The sequence below is a fragment of the Canis lupus genome, chromosome 9 (genome assembly GCF_003254725.2).
Source record: "Canis lupus dingo isolate Sandy chromosome 9, ASM325472v2, whole genome shotgun sequence".
In the NCBI taxonomy this organism is placed as follows: domain Eukaryota; kingdom Metazoa; phylum Chordata; class Mammalia; order Carnivora; family Canidae; genus Canis; species Canis lupus.
Window position 1 is genome coordinate 13,967,794 of NC_064251.1, and position 14,841 is coordinate 13,982,634.

The 14,841-nt window shown below is 37.8% G+C and overlaps 1 protein-coding gene across 16 annotated transcripts in view; it reads left to right on the forward strand.

Moving 5' to 3' along the window:
* The window catches only part of BPTF (bromodomain PHD finger transcription factor), a 153,344-nt gene that overhangs the window by 128,978 nt on the left and 9,525 nt on the right, over nt 1-14,841 (forward strand). For 10 of the 16 annotated variants that reach the window (XM_035720657.2, XM_035720655.2, XM_035720662.2 and 7 more), the window contains 5 exons: nt 95-320; nt 5,664-5,998; nt 9,047-9,220; nt 9,983-10,175; nt 11,031-11,115. In XM_035720657.2, coding sequence (XP_035576550.1) covers nt 95-320; nt 5,664-5,998; nt 9,047-9,220; nt 9,983-10,175; nt 11,031-11,115 — 1,013 coding nt within the window. The remainder of the gene's footprint in view (nt 1-94; nt 321-5,663; nt 5,999-9,046; nt 9,221-9,982; nt 10,176-11,030; nt 11,116-14,841) is intronic. The other 6 variants (XM_049114587.1, XM_035720660.2, XM_049114588.1 and 3 more) reach the window with 1 other exon arrangement.

A 14,841-nucleotide genomic window follows, 5' to 3' on the forward strand; every position in this document is an offset into this window, starting at 1 on the left:
CTAGTCATAGAAAGTGTGTGTATCAACTGTAAAGACATAGAAAAAATATTTCTTAAGCCTTTCAGGATTACATGGATTGTGTATTTCTCTCTAGAATGATTGTCTGTAACCAGGTGATGAAGTATATTTTGGATAAGATAGATAAAGAAGAAAAGCAGGCAGCAAAGAAACGGAAGCGTGAAGAGAGTGTGGAACAGAAACGTAGCAAGCAGAATGCCACCAAGCTCTCTGCGCTGCTCTTCAAACACAAGGAACAACTCAAAGCTGAAATACTAAAAAAGAGAGCACTCCTGGACAAAGACCTACAGATTGAAGTGCAGGTAAGAAGGTATTTCCCTTCCTTCTGTGTCCAGTGTTTAGCACTTTATTCTTTTTTTTTTTTTCCTTTGCAACTTCGGCTAAGCTGTAAATATCATCTTGTTTATAGAACTTATTTTTTTTTTTTTTTTTTTTAGAACTTATTTTTGTACATAGACTAAGAACAGTGGGACACATGTCTTTTGAAATAGGACAGAGGCTTTATATCTGGAAGTATATTGTAATCTCTAACATAGCCACACTAAGAGATCAGTCTATTGATTTAAATAAAAACATTTTGAGAACCCTCTCGGGAATAGTTTTTATCGTCTATTACATAGTCTTGCTAAGTTTCATGACAAAGGTAGACCACGAGCTGCAAAACAGTGTCGAAGGATAGGAAATAAAGAGTTACCCATTAAATAAGACACATTCCTCCTTGAGTTTTTTTTTTTTTTTTTTTTTTCACTCCTTGAGTTGTAACTATCCTATAGGCATTGCTAATTCTTCGCTTGCTTGGGGAGTTCATTGAAAAATGAAAGAGGACATCTATTCACACATATTTGAACAGCTTCTTAAGAGAAAAGTAGGTTATCTGAATCATTCCTGGAAGTACTTTGTATATTTTAAGATGAGAATTTTAAAAATTGATCAGCCCAACAACTGACATTATACAACTCTGAAACATGAGGGATCTTCTCACTAAAGTCAGAAACTAGATGACAATGCCAAAAACTCTGAAAATTATTTATCACTTCTGAAAATTTCTAGCTACTGTCTTAAATAAGATAAAATTCTGGAGTGCCTGGGTGGCTCATTCGGTTAAGTGTCTGACTTGGGCTCAGGTCATGATCCTGGGGTCCTGGGATTGAGCCCTGTGTCAGCTCTCTGCTCGTGAGGAGCCCGCTTCTCCCTCTCCCTCTGTGATCTCTCTCATTCTTGCTCTCTCTCAAATAAATAAAATTCTTTTAAAAAAGGATAAAATTCTTATTGTATGATATTATTATGTCAAAACCCAAAAAGAAAAATTTTATTTATGAGAAATTTCAGGGAGGTGGTCACACACTAGATACATGTTGAGACTTATTATAAGCATTGTGAAAGTGTTATAAACAAAGAGTCAATTCACAGTAGCAAATATTCCCTCTCACCTTAAGATCCACTTCAGATAAAAAAATTCTTTTTTTGTAAGATTTTTTAATTTATTCATGGGAGACACAGAGAGAGAGAGAGGTAGACACAGGCAGAGGGAGAAGCAGGCTCCATGCAGGGAGCCCGACTTCGGACTCGATCCCAGGTCTCCAGGATCACGCCCTGGGCTGAAGGCGGCGCTAAACCACTGAGCACCCAGGCTGCCCAATATAAAAAATTATAATGTGAAAAAGGAAACCACAAAAATATAGAAGAAAACAAGATGGTCATTTTTGTAATCTTAGAGTGGGGAAAACCACTCCTGCACATTACAAATTTCAAATGTCAAGAAGGAAAGAGATTTTATGAGAAGAAAATGTATCTAGGAAGAAAGAAAATACCATAAGCAATATTGAAAAACCCGGGGATCCCTGGGTGGTGCAGCGGTTTGGCGCCTGCCTTTGGCCCAGGGCGCGATCCTGGAGACCCAGGATGGAATCCCACATCGGGCTCCCAGTGCATGGAGCCTGCTTCTCCCTCTGCCTGTGTCTCTGCCTCTCTCTCTCTCACTGTGTGACTATCATAAAAAATAATTAATTAATTAATTAAATAAAAAAATATTGAAAAACCGGTATCAAACAGGAAAAAATGTTCTGACATTAATGACAGAATTAGTAATCGTAAAATTTAAAGAGCTCTTAAGTCAGTAAGGAAAAGGTGAACATTAAAATAAGAAAAAGAATAAATAGTTAATTAGATAATGGAAATCCTATCACAATATATACATATATCAAGTCTCTACAATGTATACTTTAAATACCTTGCAGTTTTGTCAGTGATCCCTCAGTTATGATGAAATTTAAAAAAAAAAAAACTAGTACAAGAATGTGTAAGACATACAAACAAGCAGTTTTCAAGTTTAAAAATGCCAAACGCCCATAAACATAAAAAGATAGTCAACCTAAATACTAAGGAGTGAAATGAAAATACTGTTTTTTTCTAGATAAAATATCCTATATTTCTAGAGAACATTGTATCAGTGTCTATCAGAAGACTCTAAAATGTGGACATTCTGATCCATAATTTCACTTCTAGAAACTCATGTAAGAAACAGGATATATGAGCAAGGACATAATGAATGTTTATAATAACAAAAATTTGGAACCCGCCTGACATCTGCAGAGATTGGTAATCAGTGTCTCTCAACAGAAGCACTTTGGGCCCTTTAAACAGGCCAGGTATTTACACACTGTAGGAAGTATAGCATTGGGTACTAAATGCTAGTATCATTACTTTCAACCCAAAAAATGACTTAGTCCTCTCCACCTATGTTCTCAAATACTCAGGGTATTAGCACCACCCTCCGCTGGAATCACTGGATTAAATACATTTGGGCATGTCCACACAATGGACTGCCATTTTAACAAAATCATGTGTGTAGGATTGGTCCTTTTTGTTTTTACCTCTTCGGAGAAATTCTCAATGATAAATGCTTGCATGAAAAATTCATGTTGCAGAACAGTATATATAATGTGACTTATCCATTCAGTTCACTCACCAGGTATTTATTTAATATCCAGCATGTGTCATATGCTATTCTCACTCCATATTCTGCACACAGTGGAAGAAATTTAATAGTCTATATTCTGAACATATAAATAATTTGGACATATGCATTCAGTTGTCTTTCCAAGTAATTACCTTGGCCAACAAATAAATATAATATGTAAGTCAATGTGACTCCCAAAGATTACCATTTTAAAATAATTTTAGAATATATCTTATATATATTATTTTAATATATGTATTCATCTGTATAAACATAATTTATACAGAAGTGAAATCACACTGGAGAGACAACATATACTGAACGTTTTTCTGCATTCTATGCAGTCATTTAAAAAAATTTAAGATTTCATTTTATTATTTATTTGAGAGAGTGAGAGGGAAAGGGCATAGGCACAGGGAGCTGTCAAGCCGAAGGAGAAGGAAAAACAGACTCTCCTCTGAGCAGGGATCCCGATGCAGGGCTGTATCCCAGGACCCTGGAATTATGGCCCAAGCCAAAAGCAGAGGCTTACCTGACTGAGCCACCCAGGTGCCCCTAAAAATATTTCTGCTGTAAACATCTTACAGGTGGTCTTCTTGATAGTATATTATATAATCTAATAAGAAAGAAAATGTATTTATACTTTGTAAGAAAGATGATGTCCAGCACTATTTTAACTAGTAGAATTTATGGCTAAAATACTTTGCTTTGAAGAGCAATATTCAAATCTTTGTGTACTAGCATATTTTTAAAATAATTTTTGGGATGCCTGGGTGGCTCAGTGGTTGAGCTGTCTGCCTTTGGCTCACAGCGTGATCCCAGGATCTGGGATTGAGTCCCACATCAGGCTCCCCTCAAGGAGCCTGATTCTCCCTCTGCCTGTGTCTCTGCTTCTCTCTCTGTGTCTCTCATGAATAAATAAATAAAATCTTTAAAAATAAAATAATTTTTAATTATAATTTTCTTTTTAAGATATGTGATTGATCCTTTATGTTCTTGTATGATTTCTACTTATCTCTCTTCTTGGTTAAATGGGTTATTTTTTAGAGCAGTTTTACATTTACAGAAAAATTATGCAGGAAGAGTTCTTGTATACTGTTCCTCTCCCCCATCCCAACACCCCAGTCTCCTCTGTTACCATCTTGAATTAGTGTGTCAAACTCATAACCCTGAGATCGAGAGCTGCATGCTCTACCAACTGAGCCAGCCAGAACCCCCACCCTACTATATCATCTTGATTTTTCTAAAATCTGTTTCATTATGTTATAAACACATCATATTAACTAGGAAAATGACACCCAAGGTTTACTTTCTTCCCTCAGAAGAAGTTTAGACTTTCTTTTTAGAGAAGGGTTGCTGAATAGTTGTACAGCTTACTTTCTCACTTACAAGACTATCTAGATGGTAGATGGTAGACTCGTTAAACCGCTAGACCATTCAGGTTTATTAGAATTTTTGTGATGTTGACAGGATTCCTGACTGGCTCAGTTAGAGTATGCGACTCGATCTCGGGGTCAAGTTCGAGCCCCACGTTGGACATAGAGATTGCTTAAAAATTTTTTTGGTGTGTAATTTTAAAAGCTCAGTGATTGGGGATGCCTGGGTGGCTCAGCGGTTTAGTGCCTGCCTTTGGCCCAGGGCGCGATCCTGGAGTCCCGGGATCGAGTTCCACGTCAGGTTCCCGGCATGGAGCCTGCTTTTCCCTCCTCCTGTGTCTCTGCCTCTCTCTCTCTCTCTCTCTGTCTATCATAAATAAATAAATTTAAAAAAAGAATTAAAAAAAAAAAGCTCAGTGATTTATTTATACCAAGTTTGGACATGGATGCCAATGACAATGGCTTTATTTCCTCTAGGGAAATAATCATCATTTCAAAGAATAAGTTGTGGCACTAGATAACAAAGGTGTGTCTATAAAGTATTTCACATGAAGAGATGTAAGGATTTTAATTTATGTCAAAATGTATATTGATAAAATAGCTTTTCCTGCATTCTAAATTCTAGACATAACTGTCTCTCATTCAGCTTTTTTTTTTTTTTTAAGATTTTATTTATTCATGAGAGACCCAGAGAGAGAGAGAGAAAGAGAGGCAGATACACAGCCAGAGGGAGAAGCATGCTCCATGCAGGGTGCCCAACGTGGGACTCGATCCTGGGTCACCAGGGTCATGCCCTGGGCTGAAGGCGGCGCTAAACCGCTGAGCTACCCAGACTGCCCTCATTGAGCTTTTGGCTGATCAGAACACATCTTGAGTATCATGTTCAGTTCATGTTGGGTCTCACTCTAAGGACACAGACAGAGAGCAGCCAAAAGAAAGCAGCCAGTGGGTGAGGACACTTGAAACCCCATTCTGAGCAACAACTGAAATAACCAGGACACAGCATGGGCAAGCCAAGTGAGGGCACTGTTTTCTGAAACTTGGTCATCTTTCTGTCAGATCTTCTTTGAAGATAGCTAGTGGCTTTTATTTATTATATAATCTTCACCTTATATTCCTAGTTGTTTTGATTGGGTTTAAAGTATAGTTAGGATGCTACGATTACTAACCTCCCTCACACTAGGCTGGACTGTGCAGCTGCTCAGACAAGGGTGGTAAGGTCAGAAGGAAGGTCATGTAAAGTCCTTTGGCCAAGTCATGCATTTACAGAAGTTGAATGACAGTCTTGTCTTGTCTTTAATTGACAACAGGAAGAGCTCAAGAGAGACTTGAAAATTAAGAAAGAAAAAGACATGGTGCAGGCCACAGCAGTAGCGGCTACATCGCCTGCAGCACCACCTGCGCCTCCAGCCCCTCCGCCTTCACCCCCGCCTCCGCCTCCCCCGCAGCACACAGGTCCCCTGTCCACGGCCACAGCCACAGCCACGGCCACACTGCCTGTGGCTTCCCAGAAGAGGAAGCGAGAAGAAGAAAGAGACTCAAGCTCCAAGTCCAAGAAGAAGAAAATGATCTCTACTACCTCAAAGGAAACTAAGAAGGACACAAAGCTTTACTGTATCTGTAAAACGCCTTACGATGAATCTAAGTGAGTAGATCTTTTTGGGCTCTAGTTTATTTTCTTAAATGTTTAGCTGTTAAATTTCCAGTTGTGAAGAAAATGAGTGTATTGGTAGCAATGTCAATGAAAGTAGTTGAAAGTAAGGGTAATGATGTTCCTTTGTGGTCTTGTATCTGATGTTCTTAAACTCGACCCTAGAGAAGTCAAAATTTTGTATTTTATGTGTTCATGATTCATGTTTGTTCATCATATTCTTTTCTGTCAAAAACAAGCTTTCTGTTGCTCTTTTGCTTTTTCCTCTTCTCTCTGGATTAATTCCAAATCAATCCGTAATCCTGTCTAGAGAAGGAGGTATATTATTGCTGCCCAAAGTTGAAAGCATCTTTTCTGGAATCTGTTCACAACCTTATGATTACATCAAAACTTAGAGACTGTCTGACTATGAATGGTGCACAAGGTTTCAAATTTGAGTGGTTTTGTTTTTTATTGTTTAATTTTAAGCAGTTCTGTGTTTTTTGTATTGGGATACTGAAATTTAATACTATTTTTGTCAGAGTTCCCACTTTCTTTTTGGGGACAAAAGCCAGAGTGCTCTTTTCACTCAGTCTTCAAGAATGGCACTGAAATGTGTGATAATAAAGCATGGCAGCTGGAGGCTGTTTTTGACTGTTGTGACTTGTATTTGGTGATATATACAAGATTTGAGAAACACTAATCCATTAATGCAGTTTCATTTTTTTATCATTATCATTCAACAAAGTATTAAGCTTTCATTTTGAGCATTTAAATGTAGGCCAGCTTTTTTTTTTTTTTTTTTTTTTTTTTTTTTTTATTTATTTATGATAGTCACACACAGAGAGAGAGAGAGAGGCAGAGACACAGGCAGAGGGAGAAACAGGCTCCATGCACCGGGAGCCCGACGTGGGATTCGATCCAGGGTCTCCCGGATCGCGCCCCGGGCCAAAGGCAGGCGCCAAACCGCTGCGCCACCCAGGGATCCCGTAGGCCAGCTTTTTAAAGCCAAGGTTCGCTACAGTGTTTTTTGCAGTACCAAAAAGTTTGATTGTGCTAAACACGGATGATTAGAGTTAGCCATGCTTAATATCTGCCTTCACTGGATGCCTAAAAAGTTTATAAAATAAAATTGTGATCTCTTCAATGACATTTTAAGTTGCAACATTGAAGCTGCTTTGGCAGTGTTATTTAAAATTATAACCAGGTGCTCGATCAACATTCTTTGTTGCTAGATTTAGCTGTGTGTTGAATTAAACACTTCAGTTTTAGCATCTTCCCTTTTCGTTGTCTTTATTGGAAATGATAGATAATGTGCAGAGTGGGGCCCTGCTAAATGATTTTCCCCTTAGTCTAATACACATGCCTCCCTTTAAGCAAAAGAATATTTAATTTACAGAACAGAACAGAATGTGATTTACTTGCTTTACAAAAATATCTGTTTATGGACTTTAAAAACTTAGACTTAGACTTCTTTGGCTTATTTAAAATATTCAGATCACAGAAATTTATTTCACACACAATATTTTTGTCATACTTAAAGCCGCATAAAATGAGGTACACGTGAACATATGTTGCAACTTTTACTGCATTTTACTGCAACTGCCTCATTTTCCTGTGGGTATTTCATATTTTTCATGTTGTTACTGAAATTTCAGTATACCAGGTTCATTCACTCCCTGTCTAGTTAGGATGAATTAGTGTATTTTAGGAGTATTTTGTGATCTCTTGTACCAAACTAGGCTGGTTTGGGAATCTAGTGAGAATGACTACAACTTGAAATTCGAGCCCTGAGCTTATGTCCAGAACACATAGCCCGCCATCTGTTGAAGGCAACATACGGAAACACCTTGAGGGCCCAACCCCACCTGTGGCAGTGAAAAACATGCAGGAATCCAAATTCAAAAGAAAAAAATTAATGGGAATAGGATGAAGTATACAATCATATATTATTTCCTACATTCATATGACAGGTTAGTTTGAGGACTACTTCCATTTCTCTAGGTCAATCTACCAAGAAACACTTTGATAGAACCGTGTCAGGAAGGCCAGTCTGATCCTTTGTGATTCACACTAATTCTTGCTATGATTTTTACATGACATTCCTACATAGCTCCTGTCAGCACTTTTATATACACTCTGTTTGTCATAGAGACATCTTTCATCTGTTCTGTCATTTGGGATCTTATATTACAAAAGCCATGAGTGTTAACTAGATGTGATTACCCTCAGTAATTACTGCACTTGTACAGCCCTACCTCGCCAATTACAGTGGAATGTCTTGCTGTTTTTGCTACCAATTCTTATATCACACTCCACGCTGTGTATCCCCCATTTTGAATTGAAGCAGTTCCTTACCAATTCATTAATCTGGTCACGCTCCACATTGTCACATACATTACATTGAAAAACTGGCCCATGTCATAATCTGTTAAAATTAAATTAAATTCCCATGTTAATTTAGAAAACTTAGAAATTGAATTACTACATCTGCCTTTCTTAGATTTCTTCTTCATATCATATTTTGACCATTTATCTTCTACATCTGGCTGACCTGCATGTTCCTTGTAGTGTAACTTTTACTTGGTGTTTGCGCTTTGCTTTGTTTTCAATTTAAACTGTGAGATACATTTTCAAACCTATCTAAGAAATAGCCCTGAATTTGAAATGGCTTCTGTGGCATAGGTTTGACAGATGTAAGTCTTTGATTCTTTGGCTTTGGTTTTTGTGCCTGTTCCAGTTTTACACACATTCATTAAGAGGGAGACATTACCATCAGTGTGTTGTTTATTTTTTCAAATTTCAGTATGTTTTTAAAGATCCATATTTCACTAAACAGTGTATTTGTTGAAATTGATGTGAGTGATTTTATGTTTCCACACTTGATACAGTGTCAGATGCTGTAGTTTGCCAAGGATAGAAAGGTTGGATGCAGGATGTTTAGCTGACTCGTTGCAGAAAGTTATCCTGTAAGAAAGCGAATCAGGACAGGGAAGACAGATTTAAGTATCATGCAGCTCAAAATGACAATTACATTGTCATTTTCATTGTGAATACTTTTAGGTTCTATATTGGCTGTGATCTTTGTACTAACTGGTATCATGGAGAATGTGTTGGCATCACAGAAAAGGAGGCTAAGAAAATGGATGTGTACATCTGTAATGATTGTAAACGGGCACAAGAGGGCAGCAGTGAGGAATTGTACTGTATCTGCAGAACACCTTATGATGAGTCACAGTGAGTTCTGATAAGAGCATCATATTTAATAATTTAGGAAGCCAAATTGCTCTGACTGGTTATTTATTTTAAAATAAAAAGCAAGATATTTTTCTGCATATATTATACACTTACATTCCAAATTCCTTTCCAATTTTTTTTCTCTTTTTTCCCTCTTTACCTCCCCTTCAAAATTTATGTTGCTTCATAGTGAATGTTTGAGATGCATTGGGAAAAAAAATATGGTTTAATGGTAGACTTGATTCTTCAATATGTAACATAGAAATTAATGAGATTAAAATAGCCTGACTTGTTTGGACTTTATCAGTGTTTGAAATGGTGCTTTATTGTAGGTTAGGGGAAAAAATCACTAATTCAGTATAAGTTCTGAGACTCTGTTATTAGCTTGTAGGATTTTGAACACCTGGTTGGGTGGCCAATACGAGCTTCCCATTTGATACAGTACTAGTTGAAAGATTTTTGGCTTTATTTCGTTTTGAGCTCTAAAGACAATTAAATATTTTGCATTTTTCTTCAGATTAGTTCTCCAATATTCCACAGTGTTCTTAATAAACTTTTAATGCTTGTTCTTAACATCAGAAACACTAAATTAACACATTTGAATGTCAATCTGCAAAAGTATTAAAACGATTGTAATACTAAACTATTTTATACCCAGAGTTAGAATCTTTTCAGGTGCATGTTTTATCACTTTTTAAAGTAAATTATAAGCAATGTGATCCCATCTGTTTTGAACTCACATTTCCATTTCGGATCTTGCAGATTTTATATTGGCTGTGATCGGTGTCAGAATTGGTACCATGGGCGCTGCGTTGGCATCTTGCAAAGTGAGGCAGAGCTCATTGACGAGTATGTCTGTCCACAGTGCCAGTCAACAGAGGATGCCATGACAGTGCTCACACCGCTAACGGAGAAAGACTATGAGGGTTTAAAAAGGGTGCTTCGTTCTTTACAGGTGAGAAAACTCTCTGTGTGTCGTGTTTGAAGAGGAAGTCAAGCAGCGTGACTTTGGATTCATTTCTAGGGTTTGAACCTTCCAGTCTCAGAGTCTGTGATTATTTCCTGACTCCCGACGAGGCTAGTGAAGTCTCGAGACTCTTGTCCTTCACATGACAATATTATGAGGTTAACCGTATTCACACAGGAGCTCACTTGTTCCTAAGCTAACACTTGTATTTAAAATTACTCACTTTTTAAACCTAGATTTAATTTTTAAAGAAAAGTTTACCTCACCACTATAAATTGAACAGTTTGATTAAACTTTAGTGAGGGGAAGCCCAGCTGGCTCAGTAAGAAGAGCAGGCAACTCCTGATCTTGGAATTGAGTCCGAACCTGCATTGGGTATAGAGATTACTTAAAAATAAAATCTTGAAGAGAAAAAAAAAATTTTTTTTGAACAGCGGTCTCCATATGTGGGTCAAGTTACTTAATTGCATGTCTCTGCCACCTCATTATCATTAGTCAGTAGTGGTAACCATTCCACACTTTGAACTTATTCCACTCCACTTTTATAGGTAGCAGGTTGTCATGTTAGGGATAAGAATACAGATTTCGGACTTCTAAGTAATGCTTCACTGCCCCAGCGGAGGTCCTCAGACCACTCTTTGAGAATCATTAATGCAAAGTATGCTCACCTAAGATGATTTATGTCTAGAGCAAAACTCCTCTAAGTATAAAATAATTTCATCTCTCAGGTTTAAAACTGACTTCTGGAGTTAAGGGTTGATTGATACAATAACTCAGTTGGGAAACATAAATGAAATTTGTATTTCTACCTGACAATAATGTTGTTTTCTGCCCCCATTATAGGCCCATAAGATGGCCTGGCCTTTCCTTGAACCAGTGGATCCTAATGATGCACCAGATTATTACGGTGTTATTAAGGAACCTATGGGTAGGTACTTGAGTTGAGTATGGAGTATCTTTAGATCTCAACAGATATTTGCCATCCATGAGACTGATCTGTTGTAAGGATGTGTTGAGCGAGGCTGGTGGAAGAATAAATTAGTGTGGTAACTTGTAGGATAAATTGAGAGTGTGTATTAACATTTAACTCTGCATTCCCTTGGTGCACTGGGATCAAGTCCTGTGTCAGGTTCTCTGCTCAGCAGGGAGTCTGCTTCTTCCTCTCACTCTGTGTTCTCCCTCTCTCTCAAATAAATAAAAATCTTAAAAAAAAAAAAAAAAGTATTTCAAAAGCTAAGCATTTTTTAAATGAGAAAGATTTTTTTTTAAGATTTTTATTTGTTTATTCATGGGAGACACACACAGAGAGGCAGAGACATAGGTAGAGGGAGAAGCAGGCTCCCTGTGGGGAGCCCGGTGTAGGATTCGATCCCAGGACCCCAAAATCACAACCTGAGCCAAAGGCAGATGCTCAACCACTGAGCCACCCAGGTGCTCCTAAATGAAGAGGATTTTACAGTGTATTTAGAAGTTGCTAAGAGAGCTACCTGAAAAATTCTCATCACAAGGAAAAAATTTTTTTACTATATATGGTTGGTGATAGATGTTAATTAAACTTGTTGGGTAATCACTTTGCAGTATATATGAATGTCAAATAATTATGTGGTACACCTAAAACTGATACAATGTTGTATGTCAGTTATATCTCAGTGTTTTTTTTTTTAAGATTTCTTTTTATTTATTTATGATAGACATAGAGAGAGAGGCAGAGACACAGGCAGAGGGGAGAAGCAGGCTCCATGCCAGGAGCCGGACGCGGGACTCTATCCCGGGACTCCAGGATCGCACCCTGGGCCAAAGGCAGGCACGAAACCACTGAGCCACCCAGGGATCCCCAATATCTCAGTTTTTAAAAATGAGAATGGTTTGTTTGATGGCAACTTCAAAGAGGGGGGAAAAACATGAAGGGGAGATAAGTGAGGGCTACTTAAAGCTATCTGAAAAATAACCAAGTAGCCATTACCTCTGTTCTGATGTTGAAAGTAGAAGCTAATCCTCCTACATATTTTAGATTGGTATAATTATTTTGAGACACTATGTGGGGATATTTATTTAAATAGATAATTCTACTTCTAAACATAATGGAATTGTAGAAAATCTAGGAAATAAAAGAAATCCCATTTTGGTGTGCAGTGTGTATGTGTGTGTGTGTGTGTCTGTCTGTCTGTGTTAAAATTGAGATCATATGATAATCTGTTTGAGGGGTGCCTGGCTGGGTCAGTCAGGGGAGCATGTGACTCTTGATCTTGGGGTTGGGAGTTCAAGCCCCATGTTGGGTATAGAAACTACCAAAATAAGTAAATTTAAAAATATTTTTATATAATCATCTGTTTGACAAACATGTTCCTGTGTCATTAACCTTCAATAACATGACTTTAAGGGCTTTTTATAGTCTGTGAATTGAATATACCTTACTTATTTAACCGAAATTCTTTCTGGTCTTTTTCTTTTCTTCTTTTTTTTATACCACCAAGGTAAACATCCTCTTATGTAGTCGGTATGTACAGGAAGATAATACAGATTTCCAAGACATACTGTTGAAAGAAGAATCAAAGTTACAGAAAAATACCTAGGTTTCAAACAGCAAACAGTTCTGTATTTTCTTAGTATATGTACTGCTGAAGCAAGCACACAGTTCTGTATTTTCTAAGGGAACATAAATATATTTAGAAATGCATAAAAGAGTTCTACAAAGATACAGACTAAATTGAAAATAGTAGTTTCTCTTCAGGGAATGAAGGAGCCAACAAGATGAGCAGCTTTATAAATTTTCTTAAGCAGAAATGGGGTTATGAATAAACCATGTTTTATAGTATACTTTATAAACCTGTCAGTACCTTTTTCATACCATGTGAAAATACATGGTATAGAGCTACATCATTGTAAGCATATGCCATTAAGATAATCACCCCAATTAATGGGTTTTTCACTGTGGAGTTTTTGCTGCTATAAGCAACACTTCTGTGAACATCTTTGTTTATGAATCTGCCTGCACTTGTTTGTTTTCTGAGGAGAAATTCCTAGAATTAGAATTTCTGGGTCAGGGATCCTTGGATGGCTCAGCGGTTTAGCACCTGCCTTTGGCCCAGGGCATGATCCTGGAGACCCAGGATCGAGTCCCATGTCGGGCTCCCTGCATGGAGCCTGCTTCTCCCTCTGCCTGTCTCTCTCTCTCTCTCTCTTTTTCATAAATAAATAAATAAAATCTTTAAAAAAAAAAAATTTCTGGGTCAAAGGATATATACTTTTTAGCCTTTTGGGTTTTTTTTTTTCTTTTTAGCCTTTTGATAAATATTTCCAAATTGCACTTCTGCACATTGAACCAGTTTCCAATAATAGTGTATATATATGTATCCTTCCCTCTCTACTCTTGAAAACACTGTTATCATACTTTTTATTTCAAAATATTATGGTGTACAGATTTTACAGAGGTGTAGAGTGTGAGTATAAAATGTACTACCACTCATACTCTGTCTTAGAGGTAATCACTGAAAATAGGCTGATGTGTTATTTTTAATTTTTGCTAATTTGTATGAAGAAAGTGGTTCTTTGGCTTTGCATGACTTCAGTAACTAGTGATATATGCTTATTGTTTGAATTTTATGTGAGTTTCCTATTTATGTATTTTACCCATTTTTCTCTTGTGATATTCATATTGTTGTCAGTGTTCCTTAAGGTCTCTTTATATACCAAGTACCTGGGTGACTCAGTGGGTTGGACATCTGACTCTATTTCAGCTCAGGTCTTAATCTCAGGGTCATAAATTTAGGCCTTGAATTGGGCTCCACACTGGGCATGGAGCCTACTTAAAAATAAAACAAAGTTTTATACTGATTTGGGGGGGGGGGGGGCATATGATTTTTTGTTTTTAATTTTAGAGAGGGAGAAAGAGTGTGCAAGCAGGGGGATGAGCAGAGGGAAGGGGACAAGCAGACTCTGCTGAGTGCAGAGCCTAATGCAGGGTTCAATTCCACAACCCTGAAATCATGACCTGAGCTGAAATCGAGAGTCAGACACAACCTACTGAACCATCCAGGCTCCCTGGCATAAGATCTTTTTAAATGTTTTTGGATTTAAATCTGTTCATCATTATGAATTCTGCTTGTGGAATCATATTTCAGTCCTTTGTCCTTCCCCAGATTTATAAATATTCACTTATACGTTCTCCTAGGGGTTTAAAGAAAATTGTTTATTTGAAAAAGAAAGAGAACAAGTACACAAGCAGGAGATACAGGGAGAGGGAGAGGGCATCTCAAGCAGACTCCACCCTGAGTGCTGAGCCTGATGTGGGGCTCTGCCCTGCAATCCTGAGATCACAACTGTGCCATTCAGGTGCCTCCCTAGTACTTTCTTTCTAAGGGATATCTAATTAAGTTGGAATCACAAAATATGGGATCCCTGGGTAGCTCAGCGGTTTAGTGCCTACCCGCTGCCCAGGGCGTGATCCTGGAGTCCCGGGACCGAGTCCCACGTCAGGCTCCCTGCGTGGAGCTTGCTTCTCCCTCTGCCTGCGTCTCTGCCTCTCTCTCTCTCTCTCTCTCTCTCTCTCTCTCTCACTGTGCCTCTCATGAGTAAATAAAATCTTTAAAAAAAAAAAAAAAAGGAATCACAAAATGTTCGTGTACATTATTAAAATTATCTAGGCAGTAAGTAC